Source organism: Camelus bactrianus, chromosome 13, assembly GCF_048773025.1.
Source record: "Camelus bactrianus isolate YW-2024 breed Bactrian camel chromosome 13, ASM4877302v1, whole genome shotgun sequence".
NCBI classification, from domain to species: domain Eukaryota; kingdom Metazoa; phylum Chordata; class Mammalia; order Artiodactyla; family Camelidae; genus Camelus; species Camelus bactrianus.
In genome coordinates this window covers 54333345-54360549 of record NC_133551.1, presented here as the reverse complement: position 1 = coordinate 54360549, position 27205 = coordinate 54333345, and the positions used below count along the sequence as shown (strand labels likewise).

Sequence of the window (27205 nt, the reverse complement as noted above, 5' to 3'; positions counted from 1 at the left end):
AACGGTGGATAGCTCAAGAGGGAGGCACAGCTGTACCATGGAGGGCCTTGTAGGCCATGAGGAGTTTGAACTTAATTCTGAGTGCAGTGGAAGACTGTGAAATGTTTTAAGTGAGGGAGTGACATCCTCCACTTTGATTACACAAAGGTTGCCCTTTGGCTGCTGTGCACAGATTGATGGAGAGGAAGCAAAAATAGGAGTGGAAAGGTTAGGAAGCACTGCAGTAGCCTGGCAAGAAATTCTGGAATCATGGACAGGGCACTGGCTGTACAGGTGATTCAAGATGCAATCTGGAGGTAGAAATAACAGGACTTAGAGATTGTTTGATTATGAGAGTAAGGAAGGAGGGGTTGAGAATGTCCTTCAGGTTTCCAGCCTGACTGACTGGGTATCTGGAAATACCTTTTACTGAAATGGGAAACTCAAGAGGAAAAGCTGGTTTTTAGAGAAGGAAGATCAGATTTTTAAAGATGTTAAGTTTGAGATGGTTATGAGACAACAGGCCTTTGAGGAATGAATGGTCCATGAAACATGATGCGGTTGTGACACTGGCAAATCCATATGCTTGCAGAGTAGCACTCGACACAACGCATCCACATACATCTTCCAATAAGCCTCACAGCAGCTTCAAGACAGGCATGGATTACTATCCTCGCTTTATAGATATGTACATGGAGGCTCTGAAAGGTGTGGTCTTCTTCATTCAACCTTTACTGGGCATTTCTACATTCCAGGCATGTGCCAGGCAGTGAGTAGGACACAAAGATGGAAGATATAATACTGTACTGGGGATGATATAATCGGATAGTGTCATGATAATATTAATATTCCTCCCCGGATATTCTTAGGTGTACAAGCCTCAGGACAGGAATCCCCAAGAATTATTAGATATAACTCTGGGAGATAAAACTCCAAAATACCCACTCTGAGCCATTAGAAATTCTCAAAGTGGGGTAGTTTGCAGAGAGGCAGGCAAGAAGTCGCACAGGAAGCTGAGCAGCTTGTCTCGACAGCACTTGGGTGAGTATAACCTGATGCTTTATGGACGAGACTCTAGTATGGTTTGTGTAGCTGTGGACTGAATTAATGAGCTCAGAGACCTGTTTAAATGAAGTAAATACCACACGTCCCTACCTCAGAGCGTGGTGCACAGAGGAGGTGAAAGCACGGACGCTAAGCACACTCATCTCCCGGACTCACGGGCTCTTGTCCCTCCAAGTATGTAATTTCCAAGCTAGGGAGGCCGAGTCCTAGCAGGAGCCAGAGCACAGACCCTGGGGCTTTGGTTTCATTAGAGTGGAGCTGAAGCTGTTGGCTCAGTGCTCTGGGCACAGGGCATGTGGGTCAGGAAGCGCTTTCCACTTCAATCTCATTACCAAGGTCAAGGCTTGGCTTGCCTTCTGACAGCTACACTGGCATGGGGAAAAGGCACCCAGAGCTTAAGATACTGCTTTTCTTTCTCCAAGGCATGCTTTCTTTCTGGAGCCTAGAGCAGAAGCCACTTGCTCCCTAAATTTCTCAGGCACTGATTTTCTTATCTTCAGTGGTCAATCCCAATCCTCTTCATCTCTCCCTGCCAAAAAAAGGATATGGGAAAGCAAGAGGGGAGAAACATCCAGCCCTCCTCCCTAGTTCTCTACTGCCCTGCAAGGGCTGCCCGGGCTTGGGCACTGTTCAGAGAGCTCAAAGGGAGGGGCAGTAATGCTCACCTTGGACCCATGGCTGCCAATCAAAGGGTTATAACAACAGGTACTACTTATGTAAATTCTCCTCCCCTGCACCGAACCCAAACCACTTGGTAAGTTAATGTGATCGATTCACCAGTGTTGAGAAGCCAGTGAGGGCACAACTGCAGCAGCCTCCCACTGCAGGTCCAGTGGGCTTCCCTGCGAGAAAGACACCCTGAAAACAAAATACTCAGCATTAGACAGGCACTGACCTACGAATGAGCATTCAATCTGGACAGCAAATCCTGCCTTCAAGGCACTGGGATTTATTGAAGAACTAGATACATATTAAAACATCTTTATATACATCTTCCCCATTATAAGATTACAAATATATAAACATAAATTCCATCAAGTCAGCATCTTGCATATTAGTCACAGCTGTAGAAAACCTATATCCTAATTCCATCAATTAAATTGGTATTCCTCATCTGCCAATAAAAAACTGGCATAATTCATTCAGCTTCCCAAGTCCAGCTGCTGATAGTGAAACCACAGTATTCACATGGAATGCTTTTCCAAGGCAGCAGTGACACTTGGGTCTGAGGGAAAAAAAAGAAATCTATCTAAAATTCTGAGAGCCTCATGGTAGTTCAGAGAAAAGTGGGAGTGGTGGCAATCCTCTTAATATTTTGATGACACTTTACAATGATCTCTCAAAATAAGTAATGGAATACTAAATTGTCCTCTGACTGGTCAGGGCAATGTACTCAAGCCAGTTGAATGCAATAAATAATGGTTATATTTCTTCCAGTCAGAATGAGAAGGGAGGTCCTTGAGCAACAGTGTTTTAAATAGAAAATTTAGTCTTAGGAGAGAGCTCTCTGCCCCATGCCCCATGAAATATCTAATGTAGACAGACACTGGGTGTAACCTTTTATGTTCATACTCATACAAAAAAGTAACTGGTACTTGGGTACCAGTTTGAGTTCTTATTATAAAGGAAGCAAAGGTTAATTGGAAATTTGAGGCTGCCTTGGGAAAAGGCATAAAGGCAAATGGAAGGGCAAGACTCAGATAACAGTTCATCTGTTGATTCCAGGTCCTCTTAGAAGTCTCTCTTTCACTGAGTGCTGGTCACCACGGTACAGATCTTAGGGATGTGGAGGAGTCATTCTGGTACTGACATTCACTGCTTTCTGTAAGTTTCTGTCATGCCACACTTTTTCTTCCTCCAACCACCCCTTTCACCAAAAGGTATCAACCCAGGAAGCTGCTAGGATACAATGTCAAATATTTAATGGAGGATACCTAAGTATTCCATAAGTCAATGTTGTAAACACTGCAGAATTAAGTTAGTGGCCAACCCAGGAAATAATACTAGGAAAGGGAAGAGATGTCCAGAGCTGTGCATGCAGTGGAAAGAATTGGAATCTCTGTCCTTAGTCTTAATGCACTGATTATGAAGGAAGAGGGGATCATCCACATGAGCATCAATTTCAACCTTCAATGCCAGATACTTCCCAAAGAAGTCTCAACACAGGTGGAGGCATCCTTGATGGTGTTAGCTTTCCAAGTATTTGAAGATGCTTTGCTTCGATCCTGAAGTGCTATCATCTGCTTTGAGGCGCTTAGGTGAAGGGGATGTCATTAAAGATGGACCCCTTCTCCGTACCTAGAGAGCAGAGAAAAGAGACAGAGCCAACTCAAGACTCTCATACAAGTACTTAGCTTCAATTAACTCTTAGCAGCTCATAGTTAAACCATGGATGATTAGAAAAAAAAGAGAAAATTTCCACATAAGTTTCAAAGCTGATTACTTAGTGGGGGGTAGAAATTCCCTTGTACTTTCTTGGGAGTGCAAGATTAACACTGTAGCATAAGCCTTTAAGCCAGAAATACATATATATTTGGAATCAAATCAAATCAAATCCATTCATTAATTCATTCACTCATTCTACTTTGGAGAATCACCAAATCAGCTCTCAAATTCCTTACCCGAGGCTTAGATGATTCCTTTGCTTCCTCAGCCTTGACAGGAGAAAGTGTATGGAAGACAAAGTTTCTTGAATTTCGGGGAGCACTGGGGTTGAGGTCAGAGAGGGCAGCCAGTTTCTGAAGCACTGCTTTGGGCTGGTTTAGCAGTGAGCCTGTCTTCAGCTGAGGAAAGAAGAGTCATCTGGTATCAAATTCCAAGTGCCAAGGAAAGAGTAAGAAGTCAGGCCCGCCCTACCTCTGCCAGGTACTAAGGGAACACGGCCCTACCCTGCTCAAGCAGAAAACCAATAGCAGGCTCCTTTGACATCCGCTTCCACTTCCTGCAGCCCCTCCCTCCCCTAATGACAGTGCACTCCCTTAACTTGACCTGGGCCTTTATAACATTGCAGATCATGACATAAGGCTAACAAGGTCCCCAACCAACCTGGTTGTCACTTCCCAGCCTGATGGCTTCAAAAGGATTCCTGAATAAAGACTCTGATTCCTGAATAACCACAGTGCGATTGACTGAAAAGAAAAGACAGAGAGGCTTGTTCTGGGCAAAGCTGAGTAGAATTACTTTTAAAACTAAATAAGCTAAGAAGCCTTTAACTAAACCAATAAACTAAAGCCAAAGGAACTCTGATTATGTTACAGTGGTGACTTGAAACTACAGGAAATGGCTGCAAGAAGACAGACAACTCAGTTGAACTTACTGACTGACTAACAGTAGTAATGAGAAAAAACAAGAGCAGCAAGAGTGTTGAGGAATGTTTAAGAGCTTCAGCTCTAGGGTTAGATATACCTGGGTTCAAATTCCAACTAAATAAAGAAGCCAGAATTCATTCCTCTGAGCTGTCTTAGAACATAATGCAAAACTAGCTGCATACACTCACAGTTATAATATCCACTGCCCAAGAGTCTAAGATCCAAGAACACTGTCTCTCTCCTACCTGTGAGGGGCCCCTTTAAGACAGTATTAGACACAGGTCCATGACTAAGTTGCAACAGCCCCTGAAGGCTGGAGTCACCGCCAGGGTTCCAGCACTAACAATCTAGGAGGCTAGACTCTGAGGAGGACCAAGAGCTCACCATTCTTCTGCAGAGCTTTGGCTGTAACTTTCTTGGCCAGCATCATAAACTGACTGTCTTCCCCAATTTCTTCTTCCTCAACTGCAATTTTCCCCTGCTGTGCCTGAAAATAAAAATCAGACAGCATTAGCAGAAGCCTACAGTTTCCCCAAATAATTAGCATAACCTGGAAGCTAAAGTACTTGGGATATCATTTGTCTTCCTTTTTGCAACCTTTTGTTGCTTTAGATTAAAAAAAATGAATTTTGGACAGAAACATGAATAGAACTGCCCATGGCAACCTTCCCAAAGCACAGAAGAAAATTCAAGGATTAAATGGGAGAGCAATGCATTGCCCAAGATTTTGAAGCTAACATAACAAGTTAGGTGACTGAGGTGACCCTCATAACTAGAGTCGGAATAGAGGAATGTCTTGCAGGCTGCCTACCTGGTCCCGAAGCCACTGCTCTCGCTCAATTCGCTCCTTTCTCCATCTGGCTTCTGTGTCATCAAGCTGTTCTTCAGTCTGATCATCATCAGAGTCTCTGTGGAACAAGTCCAGCTGGGAAGCATCATCTAAGGCAAAGAATTAAGGCTATCAGCATTCTGCAGTCCCCATAGGAGGGGTGCCTGGACAGACACAAATGAATCCTTTTCATTTACCACATACTGACACAAACGTTTCCCATCCACTAAACAGAAATTAATGGTCACAGCCAGGTCCTCCACAACAGCCTGCTAGAGTTTTGATTTCCACTTGCTGCCTTAAACTGGACAAAAATGTACCTTGTACCATTTGCTTCTAAAGGCGACAATCAAGATACCTATGTTTTTCCATCGGAATTTCCTCATTCGTCCAGGTCCATCGCTGTGCAGGTCCCCATCGGCAAGGTACCTTTCTTGGTACAAACGTAGCTGTCGCTTATCATCATCCAACATCGTTTTCCTACAACAGGAGAAATGTGGTGTTCAAAACCAGGACAACTCTGGCTGGTTACAGGGCCTGCCTTAAGACACACCCCATTACTCAGAAGGGCCTGCTGGGATACTGACATGTGTATTTTCTTGACTTGACTCTGCAGTTCCTCATCAGAAGGAAGCACTTCATCAATTACATCCTCTTCATATTCATTAAGCTCTTCCCCGTCATACTCATCTTCACTTCCTACGTCACTCCCTGACACCTCTGCCTCATCCTCCAGATATTTCTTCAGTCTCCTGGAAAACAATTTTGAAGATTAGAAAATGCAACAATGAATATACACACAATATAGAAGCAGTGAGAAAAACAGAACATAGAGCCATCTCTAATAACAACAATAAGCTTAAGTTAACAATAACAATACATTTTTATAATATTTAGAAGTCTGTTATCTAATACATACTGTGTGCCAGTAGCTGTGCTTTTGGGCATTACTGCATTCTCTCAGGAAGGGATATTATTATTCCCTTAGATTTACAGTTGAAGGAAATGAGACTCAGAGAGTAAACACCTTACCAATGATCACACTGCTAGGAGGCAGCAGAGCCTAGATTTAACCTCGGTTGGTGACTCTAAGCCAGGACTCTCAATCTCCTCTATATATTCAGGGCATACCTGCCAGGAGGTTCAAACTACTTTGTTTTGTATTTATACTTACCGGCTTAAGAAGACAGACTAGAGATAGTACAGAAAGGCAATAAGTAGACTGGGGTCTTCTTACAGCCCACCAAATCTTGACCCCCCCAAGTTGGAGGTATGACTGAGGCTTAGTAACTGGTAATCAAAACCACTGCTAGTTAGTTTCTCTGACTTCAGCTCACACTGAGAACAAATCTGCTGTCACCCTGAGTTCAAAGTCCTGCTATCTATGGTCATGAGTGGCAGAAGCTTGATAGCTTTTTGAAAGCTGATTTTTACCAAAGACTTCACATTATTTTTTTTTAAAGTTCAGTTCCTCTAAATCCTAGGGTTCCTGAAGAATTCCTTTAGGGGTCACTAGCCACTAAGCTTCTCAATCTTCCCATCTACTCTCTGTGAGCAGTTCAACTTTTGGCTGTCATTCTTTCTAAGATTTCATTTGAACAAAGGACTCTGTAGTTAAAGTTTAAGAATCATTGCCTTATACGAACTACTGTATATAAAATAGACAAACAAGTTTATACTCTATAGCCCAGGGAACTATATTCAATATCTTGTAGTAACCTATAATGAAAAAGGATGTGAAAAGGAATACATGTAAGTGTATGTATGACTGAAACATTATGCTATACACCAGAAATTGGCACAACATTGTAAACTAACTATACTTAAAAAAAAAAAAAAGAATAGAGAGGGGGAGAAAAAAGAATCATTGCTTTAGAAAAATCTATAGATGACCCAAAGCTATATGAGATAGTTAATTTGACAGGTGACAAATTAGAACCCAAAACTGATCGTAATAGAATGGAATGATGGGCTAAAACCAAAATAAATCTAATAGGGATCAATATGATGTCCTATATTTGAATTCCAAAAGTCATCCACACACAATAAAATACTGAATACCTATTAAAGTGGTTTTTATAAAACTTTTAATATCATGGAAAAATGCTTATGGATATGCTAAAGTGGAGGACAAAGCAAGATGCAAGACTGTATATCCAAGAAAACTGTACAGATGTCAACTACATAAAAATGCATGCCTCAAAAGAGTTATAAGGCAATAACCACCACCAATACTTCACAAATATTCTGGATGGTGGGCACAGATGACTTTTTATCTATATCTTTCTGTATTCTTTTAAATATTCCAAAACAAATGATTTACTTTCACGATCAAAAAACAAAACATTTAAAAAAAAAAGGGGACGTCATCTCCCCAAGACTAGGATGAGGAAAACCTGGAATGACAGTAATTCATAGAAAAAAAAACATGGGGAATTTTAGTTGTTTACCAGATCCTCAGGGTCTACAGTGACTCAGGTCTTATGATCTTTAGTTACTTTGCCAGTGGTATGCATGCAGTACAAGGGACGTGGATGTACCACTCTACAGAACAGCAGTCAGACCACACCTGAGGATAAGAGAGCATCCATACGTGAGGAGTCTGGAAGCAATGTCATGTGAGAAACAGCTGAAGAACTAGGGATATTTATAATAGAAATCATTTGAGGACATGACCATCTTTGAATACTCAAGAGACACCAAGTAAAAGGATTTTATTTGATCTGTGTTAACCACAAAAAGCAAAAATAGAAGCAGCAATGTAGGTAAAATGGTGGCAAGCTACAACTCAACCGTTAGGAGGACTTTCTTGCAACTGAAGGAATGAACATAACACCTACATTTGCCTTTTCAGCTTCTCAGACTGCTGCAGGAGCTCTTCCTCATCATCATCATCCCGGTCTTCCAGGGCCAGCTCTTCACTGTCAGAGCCGCTGTGTTCATCCTACAAAATCATACAGTATCACATGCAAAGTTAAACAGAATAAAAACGTGTCCTCACCTAGGACAGGATTTATAAACTTCTGCCCAAACGTTTCATTCTAGGAAACTGCTTCTGATAACATGCCCAACAGAATTCTCAAGAACTCAGATTATTACAAAAACAACAACAAAAACCATACAGCAGCAATACATAGAGTGCAGTTATGATTATTTTTTTCCTTCAACCTCACCTCATCACTATCAAATTCATTATCATTTGGGACAAGCCGAAAGTCTCCAAATTCCTCTTCTTCACCTTCTTCTTCCCTAAAATGCAAATCAGCAAATCAGCAAATCAATAAATAAGCTGCTGAAAGCAACTACAGTCAGCCAACTCAGGACTGAAATAGCAGCAACCCTCTCTTCAAGAAACAGAAAATAAGGTATCTTGCCTTAAAAAAAATTTTTTTTAATTGTGATAAAATACACACAACATAAAGTTTACCATCTTAACCATTTTAAGCGTACAGTTCTTTAATGTTAAGTACATTCACACTGTTAGGCAACCAGTCTCCAGAACACTTCTCATCTTGCAAAACTAAAACTCTAAAACCTTTAAATAGCAAATCCCCATTCCTTCCTCCCCACAGTTCCTGGCCATCACCCTTCTACTTTCTGTCTCTATGAATTTGACTACTCTAAGTATCTCACATAAGTGGTGTCATATAGTGTTTGTATTTACGAATGTATGTATGTATTCACTTGGGATGTTTTCACCTTTTGTCTATTGTGAATAATGCTGCCATGAACACAGGTGCACAAACATCTGTGAGATCTTGTTCACTTCTTGTGTATATACCCCGAAGTGGAATAACTGCTGGATCATATTCTATTTTTAATTTTTTGAGTAGCTGCAATTCTGTTTTCCATAGCAGCTTCACTATATTTTACATTCCCAGCAAGAGCAGAAAAGGATTCCAATGTTTCTATATCCTCACCAACACTTGTTATATTCTGGGGTTTTCTATAGTAGCCATCCTAACTGGTCTGATGCAGTATCTTATTATGGTTTTGATTTGCATTTCCCTGATTATTAGTGATGCTGAGCACTTTCATGTGCTTATTCTTGCCCATTTTTATCCTGTTCCCCACCAACTAAATGAAAGAATTATAATTCCCTTACTATGCAAATAGAGACTCACACCCACTGTAAGACTCTCAGACAGGATATGAAGCTATGAAGTTGACCAGCTCTTGCTAAGCCCAGAGAACCTGCCCCAGGATTTTATCAGAAGACTGGACTTCCCAAGTTCCCTCCCATCACTGAGACTCACCTGTCTGTTGGGAAAGAGCCTGAACAAAGAGCAAGTGCTTCTTCCATTGGATCACCCATGCTGCTCTCCTTCTCCTGCTTATTTAACTCTGATGGAGCCAGAGTGGAGACGTCTACATCACAACAAAGAAAAGGATCTGTCACCAAGAAATGACAGCTTTATCCTCTTTCCCCAGAAATCGGAAGACATGCCAGCTCAACACAGTTCTAAGGTAAGCTTGCCCAAAAGAGTTCACCATCCATTCATTCAACAAATCCTTATTTAGGGCTTACTATGCACCAGGCAGCAGGGAGACAGTAGTGAACAAAACAAAATTCCAGCTCCTAGACAGCTTACATTTTAGCAGGGATGGCGGGGAGAGAGGAGTGTGCAGGTGGAAATAATAAGTTAGCATTTATATGGAATTTACTATACAGCAGACACCGTTCTAAGGTTTCCACATACATTAAGCATAAATGACAAGACATATGGCCAAAGCTAAAGCAGTTTTAAGTTGATACTTTACCACTCAAGGAACATAGGATCTCTAAATGTCAGGAGCTAGGTAGTGAATTCAACATACATACAAGAATCCACCACAGCTCTGTTTCCTGTGAACCTTTCACCTGAGAGTACGGGGCTTCTTTTCAAGGACACTGACTTGAGATATTTGGCTGTAGTGAGCCCGACACTCTCTGTTGGATAATTACCCTGAGAAGTGAATTTTCCTGAACAAAGATCCAGAAGTTCCTCCATGTTTTCTTTCTTGTCATTCTTCCCAGGCAGAGGTTTTTCAGCCTGAGATGTGAACTTTCCAGTACACAAATCCAACAGCTCATCCATGTTAGCGTCCATGGCATTCTCATCCATACTGGCCAATGGCAATCGTGGCTTCAAAGCTTGGTACTGATTCCTGTGGTTTCTAACATTTAAGAACCTACAAGCCCAATGAAGATTGTAAAAAATTCTCTAGAAGAAAACAAAGTAGTGGGCGAAAAAGTCTGAACTCATTTCCAATACCAAAGTTAGAAGCTGAATCCCAAACTAGAAGACAAAAGAGTCAGACTTTAGCCTTGTGATAATCTAAAGAGGGAAGGGGAAGCTTATGAAAGAATAAAGGCTATTCAAAAGGTAAAGGCTAAAGGAAAAATTCTGGCTTGAGATGGTGCCGGAGTAGGGCTTGGTGTTATGTCCTTGTAATGTGCCACGGATCTGTCAATTCTCAATCCCACCCAACAATCCTAACATACTAGGATGTATATGGGGAAATTCGATGGCCTTATGAGAGCTGTGCATTTCAAACAAGGCAGAAACTGAAGGATCAGAATGCCAGCAAGGCTATTTACATTTTATTTTCTAGAGAGACTTTGTTCAAACTTGTAGAATGTAATACTAACAGTCTGTACACCTCTCTTTCTCAGAAGAGAAAGCACAGATGGAGTGACAGAAGCTCACTTTATTTTTAAACAAAATTAAGCAGTACTCAGCACCATTCCACCCACAGAAACATAAAACTACCTACCCATCTGCATCCAACAGTTGGCTCTGAGTGTCATCTTCTAAACAGAACTGGAAGTCTCCTGCTCCTAGGAAAAGTGTCTTAGGCTCTGGGGAGGCGTTATACAGATCTTGGGAATCCTCTATGGGAAGTGAAGGCTCAGACAGCTTTCCTGAACTCTGGCACCAAAACAAAACCAAACAAAAACAAAACATTTCACAAATGTCATTCACTGTCATGACAACAACAGAAGCTGCTATTTGTAAAATTTAATCTACTCTCAGGCAACTGCAGTTGAGGAGGACAATGCATAGCCAAGAGAAGCATAAAGAAAAATACTGTTAAGAAAGTACGAACCTTGGATGAGGATTGTTTTCAATACACAAAGAGGGTGGATTTTTTAAACCGAACATACATAATGTGGTGGGAGTTGTTGGCTTGGACACACTTTATTTAGCAGTGTGGGAAGCAAAAGGAGGGGGAGATTAGAAAACCATTACCATCTTACCTTAGAAGCTGAGCTGACCAAACTGGCTCGAAATAGCCCTGGGGAAGGAGATCTGAATCCTCCTGCGGTAGGGAAATGACTGGTCCCACGGCCTGTCTGTCTGTTGCAAGGCTGATAGGATGGAATTGTGGAGCCTAACAGCTCAAAGCTGCTATTGTGGCTGCTCTCCTTTGTCAGTAACGAGCATGAATCATCTTCATCTAAAGAGAGAGAAATACCTTAAGCGCAAGATTCCAGAAATAAGTAAGGTTTGTTTAGGAAAAGAGTTGAGAATGAAACTGTCAAGTAAGATCCATAGGCACGTTTCTCAAGTTACATGTTCCAAAACATCAAGTTAAAGGTAAATTACAGTACTAAGATGGCATTATACAATTAGGGTTTATCCCTCTGAGCTAAGTGACACCTGAAATTTCCTGTCCTTCTTTCACCTTGCCTAATGCCTATGATAACTCTCCATTATCCAATCACTTGTACATCTTCCTTTGATCTACATATGATAGAGATGTTTCATGTCTCACTCAATCAACACACTCACTAAGGACCTATTATATGCCCATAGTCAACTGTAAAGAAACTGCATGTAAGTTTTCAAAAACTGGACCAAGAAAAATATTCTACTTCATAAATTCCTGTCATTGCTGCATGTAAGACTGGGAAAAGTCTACTAGGGTTCAAAAAATGGAACCTTATGGAATTGCGGTCCTTAAGTATCAAAGCTGGAGGATCAAAGAGAAGTCAAGTTCTGCATAAGAGTCACTACTTACCTAGTTTGCTAGGCCTTTTGCCTGAATTTTCATCTGTTTCTGATTTTTCTTCACTAGGAGAGTAACTGCCAAATAAGAAGGTAAATTATTTGAGTATCTGTTTCTGCTTCTTACTAGAGGGGCAAATACCAGGGAATCTTATCTTTCCTTAGCAAGAATTACTTACTCCATCTTGGAAGAGTTGTCCTTAAACAGAAGGAAGGTAGAATCTGATGACAGAGGCTTGGGAACAGAGAGCAGGCCAACTGACTTGCCAATTTCACCACTGCCATCATTGTTTTCCTTATCTATTTCTCTCTCATCTTTGGTTTCTATTTCTTCACTACCGAGAAGGAATTCTGCAATCTTCAACCACACCGCCCAAAAACAAAATAATACAAGTCAGAACAAACACACTGTTAGTCTGAAATATGGCTGCTTGGTTACAAGTCACATCATAAATCTTAAGAGGTAAACCTGAAGGAAGCTCTGTCTAACCATTAACATAATTTCCCCTGACACTTCTAGAGCTCTTTTATACTTATGTTGTTTTACCTTTTACCCTCCCAAAACTGCTACAAGATTATGAAAGAAGAACCGGATCATCATTTTACTGAATCAATGAGAGGTTACACGATTAGCCTGAGATTATAGGACAACTACTGACCTCAGACCAACCACAGACTGTATCCTGTCCAGTTCAGTTCATGGCTTTCCTCTTTCTTCACCCAGGGTTAGATATTAACCAGGTGTTTCAAACGACACCAGCATTCAAACAAGGATGCCTTTCTTTTTTCTAATACCCAAAATCCTACAATCATCTGTCTTCTTGAGGTGGAAAACAATACTATGGAACAAAGGCAAGAGGCCCTTTTACAAAAATACCCTCCTCAGCGAAGAATGAAGAATAAAATTAACTCAGGAAGATCTCAGCCTATCTGAGAATTTATTTTAGACCTCAACCTGGCCAAGGTTAAAAGTGCTTTTTATTCTGAATAGAGAAACCTAAGTAAACAACAAAGAAAAAATCTACTAATACAAAGCTATTTCAGGATTAGCATTATATTATAATATGATATAATATAATCTAAATATATATAACATATAACACCAGGTGTTCCACGGTGCTGACAAAACTGAATGCACTAAGATTAAGGTACATATGAGCTACTTTTATCTCCACCCCTGAAATCTCTTATATAACTGAACATGCTCACTATACTCTTATTCAAATCTGATTTTCTCTTTCCCTTATTCATCACCACCTAGTAACAAAATCACATAATTGCCAGAAACCTCCTGATTGCCTTCTTCCTCTTCTTCCTCTTCTTTCTCCTCTTCTTCCTCTAACGCATCCTCTCCCTCCTCTTCTTTCACCTCTTCTTCCTCTAACGCATCCTCTCCCTCCTCTTCTCCATCTTCCTCAGACTCATCCGTCATTTCTTCCTCCTCCTCCTCTTCTTCAAATCCTTCTTCATTATCTAACTTGTATAACGCTTGGCGCTTCTGGCGTTCCTCAAACCTTCGGAGTTTCATTGCTTCTTGCAGTTTAGCTTTTAGCACCTGAAGCTTTTCCCCTGAAGAGAAATATGAAGAAATACTTTAAACAAAATGACTACACACTACAACAGTGCAAGTGTGCATTTCAGGCAACTCCAGAGTGTTTAGACACATCCCAAAGGAAAACCAGGGACCTTAGTATTCTAGGTTTCTGTTATCTATAAAACGGGGATGACTATGAATTGAGTGTGAAATAGAACTTCCATGATTATGTTCTACATCCAGGGATAATATATTACATGGAGATTATAAAATTATTATTAAAAAGGGCAAAAAAGTGGTGAGGGGAGTGGGACTTCAAAAGTCTCTGGCTCAGAAGCCATGGAGGAGAATACTGATACGTTTACCTACATTAAAGGAAAAGAGAAGCAACTGAAGAGTAAAACAGACAAAGAATATGAACTGGTAGTTCACAGAAAAATGAACATATATTGTTAATAAACAAATTAAAAATAATGCTTAACCTCATTTCTCATTAAAGAGATACAAATCAAAATAATGAAATACTATTTTTTGTATCTCTGGCAAAAACGAGGTGGTTTGATAACCATGATTATTAACAAAAAGAAACAAACTCTTACACACTGTGATTCAAGTGTAAATTGGTGCAACTATTTTGAAGGACAGTGGGATGACACATATATCAAAATCTGACTCACTGATTCCACTGTGAGGAATTTTGCATCCAAATATACTAACGTATGTATGATACTAGGATGCAATATTATATGAAATACCAAAAACTGGAACAAACATGATATCCACTAATAGGAGTACAGTTAAACAAATCAGTGTTATATTTGCATAATGGAGTATTATACAGCTATTAAAAACCCTCAAATGCAATACATGTATCTGCACTCTTGAATTAGGTAGTCTGGATTAGGCTGCTAGTTCTACCACTTACCTTTAAATGCTTTGTATATATCAGTTTCCCTCATATGTAAAATAAGGTCACTAATGTTATTTACTGTCAAGCACCTAGAGCAGCAGTATTCCATGTCTTTCTTTCACACACACACACACAATGGTATATGCATATGAATTTTCTTAGGACACACAAAAAATTAACAGCTGCCTTTGGGGAGACTAATTTTTCATTTTACACTTTTTTCTCAGTGTTTTAATTATTTTCTGTGTGATATATTACACGTTTTTTTCAAAGTGGGAGTGGGAACAACAGACTTGTCCCTAATATAGATTACAAAACAGAATGCATAGTATGATTGCATTATTATCGTTATTTGTTTGTTTTTTAAAAAGACATGTAACTACATGCAAAAAGGGCTTAAAGGGATATAATATGGTTATAAAAGACGTCTCTGATAGAGACTTGTTGAAGTTTTTTGTTTATCCTATGTATTTTCTACAATGGATTTTTTAAAAATCAGAAGACAAAGGCTATTTTCAGAAATAAAGTCATCTTACCCACCCCACACATCTGGGCAATGCTACACATGAATCATGCTAGAGGTACTGCTGTCCAGTCTCCAAGGAAAAAGGCTCTACAACTTTGCATTATGGGCTCTTCAGCAGCCATGAAGACCTGTCAGAATGCAAAGAAAGAAGCATCCCCCAACCTGAAAAAAGGAAAAAAAAAAAAAAAAGAACTCTAATACCTGGTTTTGTGTGGCTTGCTTCATCCAGCTTCTCAGCTGCCAAAGTCAGAGGAACCACATCTGCCTTTAGCTCTTCCTTTCCATCAGTGCCCACATCTTTCACTATGATGTTCACGTTCACCTTCTGACCAGCCCTGGGTTTGGCTGCTGGATTAGCATGCTTCCAGAAACGCTGCTTCAAGGCTTCCAGTTCTAAACCAAAAGCCAACAAGTATGTCAATTTGTCTTTAAGATTCCAGTTAAGAATTACAAGCTAAGTTTTTTAAGTTCGATAAAGTTGTAGGGGAAAAAATATACAGACAGAGACACCAAAAACTCCTTTGCTACTAACACCCATGTCCCATTCATATAACTTAACCCAAACTAATAGATTGCTGCAACTTATCTTCCTCAATACACTTCAAATCTCCTTTTAGGATAGACAGTTACAACTGAAGTTTCTAAATATGTGCAATTCTTTTAAAAAAATGTATTAAACTGGTAGAAAAAATACCATACTTAGCTATTCAAAGGCTTAATTTTTCATGGGTTTCAGTCTCCTTTTACAAAATTCCCTATTTTAAGCATATCATTCTTAGCATATCATTAGCAATCTCACTAAACACAAGCAAGGTCAATTTTAAAAATGGAAAAAGAAAATAATAATCAAAACAGTCAGTGATGTAACTTGGCATCAGGACTGGAAAAGTTTTTAGGTGAAACTTTTATGCTGATATAATCAGTACAATTAGAAAGGAAATCCTACTTACAGGTGGTCCCTGTACCACACACTCAACTTGTATACAAATGGGTGTATACACACACACACACACACACACACACACACACACACACACACACACACTGGGAGTAGTGAGCTCAGTGGTCTAATGCCAATAGAGCCTTTCCCTGCTTCCCCAAGCCATTGATCAGAACTTTCCTTTCTCACTTAGCCAGCTGCCACCTGGCACCATTCCCTACTCAGTGTTTAACAAGTCAGTCATCTGTTATAAGAGAACTGACAGTTATAAAGAAAAAGGAAAGGAAAAGAAGAAAAGCTCCTTTGGGGTTGAAGGATGCTGGCTGTTTTCACATGCTGTGCCTTCTCTTGCATGATAAAATGTCCAGGATACTCCAAGTTAGGTTCTTTTTCTAATGCAATCACCTCATACTTTGGTAGTTTTGTGGTTAGCATCTAGATGTGGTTCTTCATTCCCTAGAGGGTCTTAGCAGAAAAAGAGAAGAACTGGAAGGACACCTTTTTATTCTAAGTACCTAACATTATTTATTAGCAAAAATCCAACTCCAAAGGATGGTATATTTACATTGCAAACCAAAGAGTAGAGAGAGAAGCTGTTAAGTCTGCATCCTATTTTATAGCAGTTCAGTGAGGTTGGAAGCAAGAGGCAGTGGCAGTAGAAAGGTAACAGAAACAGGCAGTGCCAAGAGAATAAAAGAAATGGATGCAGAGGAAGATTACTCAGGACCTAAAATAGGAGTAGGTCAGGAGTTGCCTTCTTTCTTCTGGAGAAAGGCCCTCAAAACTCTTTGTCCCCCAGCCCACTAGAGCACCTACTTTCCTTGCCCTTTACTACGTGACTCAACCACCACCCCCCTCACCACAGAATCCCTGTTCAAGATCCTCTCCTTCCATCAGTCTTTTCCCAGCACCCTTCACCTCCTCTCTAAGTGAAAAGTCTCTGCTCCAGCTCAAGTCTCCACCTGAAAGCCCTGCATGACCTGGCTTCTGGCCGCCAACCCCCTTGCAATCTTCACTTCAGCTAGCCAGAGCACCCTGTGCTTCCTCTTGTTTCTGTGTCTTTTGCAGGTCTCTCCCCTGTACCAAGAAAGCCCCCCCTCACCTTTCTGTCTTGGTATCTTGTACTCAGCTTTCAGGACTCAGCTCAGGTATTAGCTCCCTTCAGAAGCTTCGCTGACTCCCTGCAAGGTACTCTTTCTCCAGGCTGAAAATATGCACAGTGCTTAGCATCCAGTAGTATGTTAGTCTGTTTGCCTACCTGTTACTCTCACTAGACTAATTTCCTTGAGAGCAGAGACCACATCTTACTTGTATACACAGCACCAACACCATGTTAAATAAGTTTATTGCATGAATGAATCAATGTTGATTCTAACTTCATATATATTATGGAACAGGTAGGTCTGGAAACCCAACTTTCATGCCAAATATTATTTCTGAAGGAAAACATATTCTGAGTTAAAAACAAGTGCCTACTATGTGCCAGGCGCTGTGCTAGTTACCTGTGGAAGCCAGGTGCAGTGTTGGAAAAATTACCCAATCTCTCCAAGCCTCAGTCTCTTCATTTGTAAAATAATATCTGGGGCTATGAGAATTAGGAACGATAACTAATAAAAAATCTATCAGCATCTAATGTAGTAGGTATGCAAAAAAAAGGTTTCTTCCCTTTCCTGTTCCCCAGTCCAAGACTTCAGATAACTTCCAGTCTCATACAACAAAATTTTGGTGTCTAATATAGTAAGTACTCAAAAAAAGTTTCTTCCCCATCTCTTAGTCTGAGGCTGTTTACGTAACTTGTAGTTCCACACAACAAAACTTTCCCTCCCTGTTCTGGGCAACAGCTTATTCCCATGTTTCTTTGCTAATGGAGCTGTGCTAATTCTGTTATAGAACCCTTCCACCCACCACCTGCTCTGGTCAAACTGGCTTACACATCCTCCCAACATGCACCACACACAGAGCTTTTCCTGTCCCTTCCAAAAATGTCCTTCTCTCCGTTTCTACAAAGTCCACCCATTCAATCAACAAAGACTCCCTGAGCATATTTTATGCACCAGATACTGTGGCTGACCTAGCACCTGCCAATCACATGCTATTTAATGGAGGGTCCTGATGTAAATAATTTCACTAATAATAGAAATAGCAGCCACCATTTGAGTGTTTCTTTATGTGATCCATTTGTCTACAGTATTTCAACAAATCTTCACTATAGCCCTGTGAACAAGATAGTGTTATTATTTCATTTTTTAAAAGAGATGGCTTAGAGAAACCAAATAGCATACTCAAATTTAAATAGTGAATAGCATAGTCCAGATTCAAATCCTTGTCTTGCTACAGAGCCTACGCTCTTAATTATCATATGACACTGCCTTGACGTAGAGGGGGGAGCCCCCAATTTTACCTACAAGTCAGAAGTTTGCCCAATGTGGGTAATATTTGAGTTCTCTCTTGAAGGATCATTCATCCACTCATTCATTCAATAAACATGGTTGCCTAGAATGTATCATCCACTATGGAAGCATGGGGAATAGAGTGGGTAGCAAGCCAGAAGATCCCTACTCGAAGCACAGAGGAGAAGGTAGTGAACAAGTAAATCCATCCGCTTTTCTTGCGGGGGTGGAGGGGGGCAATGCATCCACTTACTCTTCAAGCCTTCCTTTAACCACCTACTATAAGAAATTTATCCCTCCTCTGAACTTTCATAGTTTATTCTAAATGTTTCCTTCAGAAAAGAATACTCTTCCCTTTCCTCTGTTATTTAAATTTTTTCAATTATCAGTGACACATGTTCAAGATAGAAGATGTCACCACTTTCTCTTTTGCATTACTGTTATTTACATACTTATCTCCCCTGCTAAAGTATAAGTAGCTTAAGTGTAGGATAAATGTCATATTTTTCAGGAATGCCTTATAGCATCTTGCACATAGTGCACTATTTAATATTTGTTGAATGAGTGAAAAAAAAAAAAGAAACTCAGTTTTGCAGACAATTTGCTGAACCAAGATGTTTCTAACTATGAAAAACTGAATAGTGTTTTGCCAGTGTCATACCATAACATGACAGTAATGTACCCTCTTCTGTACATTAACTATCAACAGGTTTCCATTTTAAACAAGGTTTAGAACATTCTGATACCCTGTTAAACGCATCTCAGTGAGAGTCTGTCTGCATCTGTTATATCTGTAGGATAAGCCTATGTGTGATTATTTGTTTCTCCTGTGTTCTCTGTCCTCCACAGTGGCAAATAATAGGAAGCTGCCACAATAAATCACTCTAGAGAAGCTCCCCACGATATAAAGGATTACCTCTGTTGGTTTCAGGTTCTTCAAGTATCACAAAGGAATCTTTGTCGGCACCCAGCCGAGGCTTAACGAAAACATCTACTCCCAGTTGTTTAAGTCTGTCCACAGTGAACCTCCTCACTTTTTCAGGTGCCACCACTGCTGCTGATTTAGTTTGCTGGCTGGGCTCTTCCACCTTCTCATCTGCTTCTGTTCTTTTCAGGCCTTCTTTGCACTCCAGGGCACAAGATTCAGGTGCCACAAGCCCTCCAGCCTGATACTCCTCACTGTCCTTGTTCCCAAGGAAGCCGGATTCCTGTTGTGCCACTGAGCTATCCCCAGATGAAGGTCTATCATTACTCTGCTCCTGTTTCTCAGGAACTTCTAGCTCTTCACTTCCCATCACATCCTTACTGCAAGACTCATCGGATCCAGCAGTGAGCTGGGGTTCATTTGAAACCGCAGGGTGTGCATTAATTTCCATTTCACATCCCACACCTACTGTCTGTTCAGAATCTTTGCTATGGTGGTCACTGTTCATCTCAGTTGTGTTTGCAGTGTCTATGATTTCTTTGTGATGGCTTGACTGATACTTAGATGATCTAGAGAAAGGAAAAAAAGCTGGAGTTGAAAACTACCCTAAATGTGAAACATTCTCATCCCTTAGCACATAATTAACCAATTATATCAGTTTTCATTGAGAGAAGAATCTGAATTCTTTACATCAGGTGTTTGCCTCAAAACTGAGTATCTGTGAAAATTATAATCACAAGAAAAGGTTCTTACTTCAGTAGCGCCATGGCGTTTCCCTGGCAAGTGGGCCGGGGTTTACGTTTGAAGAATTCGTGAATGGTTTTATTCTCAGGCATGTGATATGGAAGATTAAGTGCAGACTCTACAAAATGGGACAAAACAAATATATATATACTGTATATTCTGAAATGTTGCTTCATATTCAGTTAACTAAACAGTACAACTAAAGCCATCACCAGAAACAGAAAACAATCCTGCCTTTAATAAAAAGAGGATCTAAGTACAAAAGAACTCCCTGAAGACCAGCGGCTTTTAAAACTAGTTGTGAAATTAAACTGATCCAGGAAGTTTTTTTTTAAAAATGCAGATTCTTGAACTCCATTTCAAGCTTACCAAATCAGAATTTCTGTGGGGCCTAAGAATTTATAAATTTGAAAGGTTTCCAAAGGGATCTTGATACAGCTGGGCCATAGACAACCATTTAAAAATTCCCTCCTTACTGCTACTACAGTTCTGGAAATTTTCTCAACTTATACTAATGAACTAGGGGCTTTAGAATAATGGTCATTCACCAAGATCAATTCTCAACTTGATATTATAATCCATTCATTTGAGAATTGTTAAAAAAACAAAAGTCCCCAACATCTAAGTTGAGCTTACAAAGAAATATCATGATTTGCCTCAATATTTACCGTACTGGTTTGTATTACCTCGAATAAGGCGCTGAGTCTCACTATGCAGTTTTTTTAATGCTTCCTTACTTAACTTGGCTGCCTTCCTTTCCTTCAAGAAAACAAAAAGTGAGATTACATTAATGCTATCATCCAGAAAGATATTCATCCCTTAAGAGTCTGCTCTCATCAAGAAGAGGATGGAGAGGGAACAGTACGCACTAACAAGCTCAATACAACATAAACTCCAGCAGCTCACTTATTTGCAAGTCTCAGAATTAATTCAACCCAATTCATATCTGTGTCCCTACTATGTACAAAGCAATATCCTGGGTAATAGGAAAATACGACAGACACAATAAAATTCCTAAGAAACCCACAACCTCCTGGGAAGAGCTCAACATGACAACTACATAGGGCTCTAACTCACCTTCCTAGTGGCACCTTTGGATAAGTCACTTTCTTCTTCAAATGAATAGACCCCACTCTCCAAAGACAGTTCCTTTTTCTAAAAGAGAAGATTGTAAATGGATTAATACGGACAAAAATTAAACTGACGCAAGAGGATGTTGCTTACTCGAAGATTGCTTTTACACTCCAACAACCCATCATGCTACATTAATAGTAAATCAGTAATTAACAAATATAAAATGTTACACACACAGCATCTTCTAATGCCTAGGAAACAAATCAGATGTCTCCAGTAGAGCTTGGGCCTTCGTTTCTCATACCTCTGTATTACATCTTTCCCTAAGGAAGGACAATGACTCTCGGGGAGCTAAAGATAATCTTAAGAAGAACAACTATGCTTCCAAACACTCAGGACAATGATGCTTTGACTGATGTTTCTCTTTGATACCCTTTCTGAGACCCGATAGGTTCATTTCTTAGAGGCCACAGGATTATAAAATCTACATCTCTGACCCATTATTTGCCTGCTTCTTACACAACATAAAGTATCTTACTTCTTTTCCCCAACATTCCCATTAGGGCAATGAAAATACTAGTTTCTAAACAAGTTAGCATGTCTACTACTTGTACTGCACAATTCCAGAATTAACAGCCGAAAAACTTAAATCAATTGACACTGTTTTTCTTCAGTTAAAAAAAAAATTAAGGTTCCAACAGTAAATTAGAAAACAAAGTGCAGGTTAGAAGCAGTGAGTTAGCTCTTACTGCAGGCATCTTTTACTTGCCTTGTGCTTTTTGACTTTGTTTTTCACAGCCGCCCTTATTGATTCCAAGGACTCCTCATCTTCCAGTGGAGAGTTACTCTCCTCTTCCAATCCAGTTTCAAAAAGGTCTTTATCCACAAGTAGACAGCCACTGTCATTAAAGGGCTGTTTCACATCATCTTCCTGGATAACACATAAAGAAAAAGCAAGATCCAATCATTTTAAAATCCAATGTTTTACATCATATGGCAATTTGGTTCGGGCCAGAAAAAGCCCAGCCTTCATCAATGAACAAGTATACAGCATCCTAGAACATTCTCACTGGTTCCTATCCCACAGTCATCATTTGAAGTCCACGCTGTGATTTTATGCAATTGTCCAAAACTAATGTAATAAATAGTACAGTTTTTTCTTTGAAAAGTCAATTAAATGCTTATTAAACAACTAGTGTATGAGATTTGAGGATGGTTTTTCCAGTTAGTAAACAAGACTTCTGACTGATGAATGCATAAAAAATCCTCCTATGAAAGTTAATTTTCATCAAATCAGCAGCAGCAAACAATAACTCCATGTGCTCACAAAGAAAATCAGAAACTCACTTATTTGGAAGTGTCCTCATGAATCCAAAATGGAGAAAGAGACCAACAGGTTTGAAATCACATACCCCATTATTTACAGTGCAAAGCAATCAACTCAAAGCTATACTCAGAGTGCAGATTCACCTCAAGAACTAAAAGCAACCTTTTCTATAATGTTAATCTGCCTTAGAGATAGCAAATTATTATTTTAAATGTACCTCATTTTTTGTTTCCTTCTTTTTCAGCCGCCTAATTTTTTCCATCTTTCTCTCCTCTTTCTCAAGTCTTCGCTTTGATTGTAGTTTTGCTTTTCCTTCAGTTCCTTCATTATCATATAGGGGTTTTTTGGAAATCTTTCTGTCAACTGTAAAGTCCACAGAGTTTTCAGATGGGAGACCCAGCTCTAAGCAAGGTGTCACTTGGGTTTCAAGATTTTTCTGATACAAAGACTCCTCGATGTCACTTTCACCACTGTCCACCAGAGTTTTATAAAGCCTTTTGACTTTTTCATTTTTTCTGGCATATAAGTTCTCTTTATCTTCTTCCTCAACATTATCATAGGTAATTTTTTCTGGAGAGTTATTTGTGTCCTCTTTTTCAGAATCACTGTCTTGTAGCACCTTCCTGCTTTTCAATTTCTTACTCACGAATATCTCTTCATCTGAATCTGGAGGAAACACAGTATTTTTTAGAGGTCTACTGTTAGTCAGCCTTCATCCTAGTCCCACTACTCCTTAAAAACATATCCAATTATCCAAGTATAGATCACCTTGTGAAATTATGTAACTAACATTAAGAACTGATTGTAGCAAAGCAAATCTAAAAATACATTTTGAAAAGTATTTCCCCTGGAAAATATCTCTTACTGAGAAATGTAATTATACATATTTACAATGTGTAAAGCTTTTCTGATCCTCTTGGCAGGTGTTAAAAATCCTTTTATTATAGGATGAATGCATTTTACCAGGCAATGTGGTAGTTTCTGGATATTTTATACATTCAATAATATAATAGAAATGGTTATTTTCAAAAGGGTACAAGCACTATTATTTTGCCTTTGTAATAAATAAACAATAATGTTAGGCATTAATAATTTAATAAAAAGAGAATCATGAAATTAATCCAGTCTACTTACAACTCAAGCTTCCACATTCTATTCCTAAAAATAAAAGTACTGTCTATTACCAACCTTGTTCACTTGAGGGCCCAACTGTTTCAGAGCTGCCCTGTCCACTATCTGAAGGACTATCTGCTGCTTCTTGTGAAAAGAGTTTTGAATCACTGACTTCTAGGTGAACCTAGAAAATAAGAATATACTTTGCATTAACCAGCAGCTGACAGAAAGCTGTAAGTACATAAAGATACACAAATCATCATGGAATCATCAGGCTGAAATAAGGAAAAAAATCAATATAATGGTTTAACAATAGGATGACACTGAGAATTACTGGACAAAAAAACAAACAAAAATACATCATTCACCTTTAAAGGATAGTATAATACCAACTCTTTATTTTGAGTTATGGTAAGTAAATTTAAAGAATCAAGCATTTATTGTGTTTTTCTGTATGAATTGATTCTCACTGCATCCAAATGACATGTTAAATTACACCAGACAGGCAATCCAGATAAGGGAAACTCTATAGGACAAACAATGTGGTTTCTTTAACAGTAAATTGCAAAAAAAAAAAAAAAAAAAAAGGGGGAGAGGAAATAGAATTAAGATCTATACATACGCACATATCAATGACTGCAATATGTAGGCTTTGTTTGGATCCTGATTCAAACAAACTGAAAGTACATGTATAAGTTAAAGAAATCTGAACACTGGCTAGGTATTTAATATCAAGCAATAATTCTAAATTTTTTAGCTGTGGTAATAACATTGTAGTTATCTTTTTTGGAAAGCCCTTACCTTTTGGAGGTACATAGTGAAGTATCTGTGGTTTAAACATGTGTGAAATTTTCTTCCAAATAATCCAGTAAGGGGTACAGTGGGTGGGGGTTTAAATGAAACAAGATTGGCATGACTTGATAATTGTTGAAGTTAGGTGATATTTTCATTATAACAGCCTTTCTACATTTGTTTATGCTTGAAAATTTCCCCAAAAAACAATTTTTTTAAAAGCCACAAGTGAAAAAGCTAAGGAGGAGTGGGTATGTTAGGTGACTTTACCAGTTAGTGACCAAGCTGACCCCAGATGCCATGTCTACTACCTCCTTGGTGTTCACAGGGCTCTGAATCAACTTATTAATAAAGGGAAAATACTAACATCTGTACTATATCATGGCACAAGTTCTCACTCTAATTGTTTCTCAAACAGCGATTAAATTGACTTGAATATTGAGTATCATTATTAAAATAATAACCAAAAATAACAAACTGAGGAATCACTGAGTATCATCATGTTTATGCTGATGATCCTCCAGAACAATCCAAAGCAGGAAGGCTATTTGTGGATATGGAAACTGAGTTCGGGTAACCACATGCCTAAATATATGGTGATGCTCTTAATCACTCTATCCTAGGCAATCTGCAGCAGAACCAGCAACAGTCGCGGCCAGGAACACTCAGTAATCAAGGTATTTTAGTGCAGTATTTAAAGAAAAAATCAAATTGGCCAATTATGGTTCATGAAGTCAGCCACTGGCTTTTGTAAATAAAGTCTTTTTGGAACCAGGGTCGGGATGAGGGTGCGGTGAGTGACACAGAATAATGCAAAGGCAGGGCTGGATCTTGCCTTCATTGAAACTCTTGATACTTTGTTCAAATTAAAATCAAGGAATTGTTTGCATTAATTTTTGTTTTTAAAAAGACTGCATTAAAATATTATCTTGATTACTGAGTGTTTTGGTGCCCTCTTAAATTTTGCTCCCAAAAGAGTGTCTCACCCTAGTTCCAGCCCCAGAAAAGAACACAGATCTGGAAACAGATGTCGCTTCTACGTCCAATTCCGACAGGGACCAGCCAGCCACCACCCAATTCAAGACCCAATTCCGAACTCCCTAAGGCTCCCGCCGTCCGTTTACAGAGAATGCTGCCCCGCACCCCAGTGGCCGGATTCGGCCTGGTCCTCCCTCTCTTTTGGGGCGCTGTAAGAGGAAGAGCTCCCGCCGCAGGAAACGCTCCAAAGGGGCGGGCGGAGCAGGCTGAGCAGGGAGTCGCAAAGACCAAGAGCAACACGGCCGAGGGACCCCGAAGCGCGGGGACCCCAGCGTCGAGACCTGCAGCAGAGTCGCGAGCGCGCGGGGCTAGCGAGTTTATCTCCACAGGGCAGCGAAGCCGAGATGCCGCGGTGCACGCCGGGAGTTGTAGTTCCCCCAGCCTCCGTGACCTGCTCGGCCCGGCTCGACCCCGCGCCACCTCATCCCTCGGCCCTTTGCCAACGTAGCCGCGAGTGGAGGCAAGTGCATGAACTTACCTCGGAAACCACTTCGCCCGTCATGACTCCGACCTCCTCAGTGCGCCGCTTGGGGCGAAGCAGGCCCCCGGTTCCCTCACCCGGGGCGCCGCTGCTCCCGCCGTCTCCTGCCAGGCAGCGGCGTTCGAGCTTTCGCGCCCAGCCGGAGTGGAGGCCCCGCCTTCGACGATTTGGACCAATCTAGATGAGGCTTTCTGCATGAGGCCACGCCTCCGCACCTTCCTGCCAATCAAGAAGCGCCTTCGGCCAGCCGCGCAAGTATAATCTGGATTGGGTTGGCGGGTCTCCACTCTTCTTGTCAACTGAGGCTGGGGGAGGCTAGAGCGTTCCGACTGTCAGGCAGCCAGACCCTCTGGCCTTGCAAGACGGTACCATGCGAGTGGTGGTCTTTAACATTTAACCCCTGCCATAGCGCGACTGCTCCCATCAAGCGCAATTTGAGGAGTAAGAAGGAAGTGAGCTGAGAAACAATTCCTGGGCACCCGAGGGCATCCCCTGTGGGGATTTTCTCCAGGACCTCCATGCCGGCAACGGCTAGATCCCGCTCCTTCTTGGTAGGTGACAATTAACACAACTGGACATCAATACAAGTTTTGTGGTTTTGCAGATACCAACTACTATATATAAAATAGATAAACAATAAGTTTATACTGTACAGCACAGGGAACTATATTCAATATCTCGTAGTAACCTATAATGAAAAAGAATATGAAAAGCAATATATATGTGTATATGTATGACTAAAACATGCTGTACACCAGAAATTGACATAATGTCATAAACTGACTATACTTAAATTTAAAAAAAAAAGAAAAGTTTTGTGGGCTTCTCAGATACCAAAGAATATCCTTAGATAACCTTTATAATTTTATTTAAGGTTAATTTGAGTATGAAGAAAACACCTACCCATCCCACTCCTATACTCTTTGGACAAGTCAGGAAAAAAGAATGAAAGGTCTGGAGTCAGACAAATCCCAGACAATTCTAATCCCTTGTCACTGTGCTGGTTCCTATCTTTTTGCTCCTCCAAGTCCATTCTCTGTCTCTCCTTATCCTGCTTTGTTCAAACAAAGCTGACTTATCCCCTCGGCATTATCTGAGCTCCCTTACCCTCTAGATTCTTGCTGAATCAAGATACTAGAAGATACTTTACACGATTACTGTAAGGAAGAGATGAGTGCACCAAGAAGGAAAGGTCACAGTAGTTACCACCCTGACTTCACCCTCCATGATCGTATCCA

At 40.1% G+C, this 27205-nt stretch overlaps 1 protein-coding gene across 2 annotated transcripts; it reads right to left on the bottom strand.

Annotated features, from left to right (window-relative positions):
* Positions 1 to 1970: 1970 nt before the first annotated feature.
* On the bottom strand, positions 1971 to 26559 carry CLSPN (claspin). Of its 2 annotated transcripts, XM_010959908.3 has the most exons (26): positions 25965 to 26559; positions 23732 to 23840; positions 22761 to 23209; positions 21986 to 22147; positions 21220 to 21297; positions 20829 to 20901; positions 20152 to 20260; positions 19390 to 19967; positions 15345 to 15536; positions 13543 to 13742; positions 13462 to 13500; positions 12353 to 12531; positions 12187 to 12251; positions 11423 to 11622; positions 10939 to 11093; positions 10127 to 10353; positions 9438 to 9549; positions 8355 to 8430; positions 8022 to 8125; positions 5769 to 5933; positions 5540 to 5661; positions 5164 to 5291; positions 4737 to 4839; positions 4090 to 4172; positions 3666 to 3827; positions 1971 to 3342 (listed from the first exon to the last, which is right to left on the bottom strand). In XM_010959908.3, the coding sequence occupies exons 1-26, from the start codon at positions 25986 to 25988 to the stop codon at positions 3232 to 3234; spliced, it is 4005 nt and encodes a 1334-aa protein (XP_010958210.2). In that variant the 5' UTR covers positions 25989 to 26559; the 3' UTR covers positions 1971 to 3231. The 2 variants fall into 2 exon arrangements, with proteins under 2 accessions (XP_010958210.2, XP_010958209.2); XM_010959907.3 differs by having other exon boundaries at positions 13462 to 13742.
* Positions 26560 to 27205: the final 646 nt, after the last annotated feature.

Bases quoted from the DNA above. Each gene is read 5' to 3' on its own strand.
- CLSPN (XM_010959907.3), bottom strand. From the start codon at position 25,988: ATGACGGGCGAAGTGGTTTCCGAG. The intron at 23,210-23,731 runs GTTGGTAATAGA...TGTTTCCTCCAG, and splicing joins TGGGCCCTCAAGTGAACAAG to ATTCAGATGAAGAGATATTC. The intron at 4,840-5,163 runs GTAGGCAGCCTG...TTTTATTTTCAG, and splicing joins AGCAGTGGCTTCGGGACCAG to GCACAGCAGGGGAAAATTGC.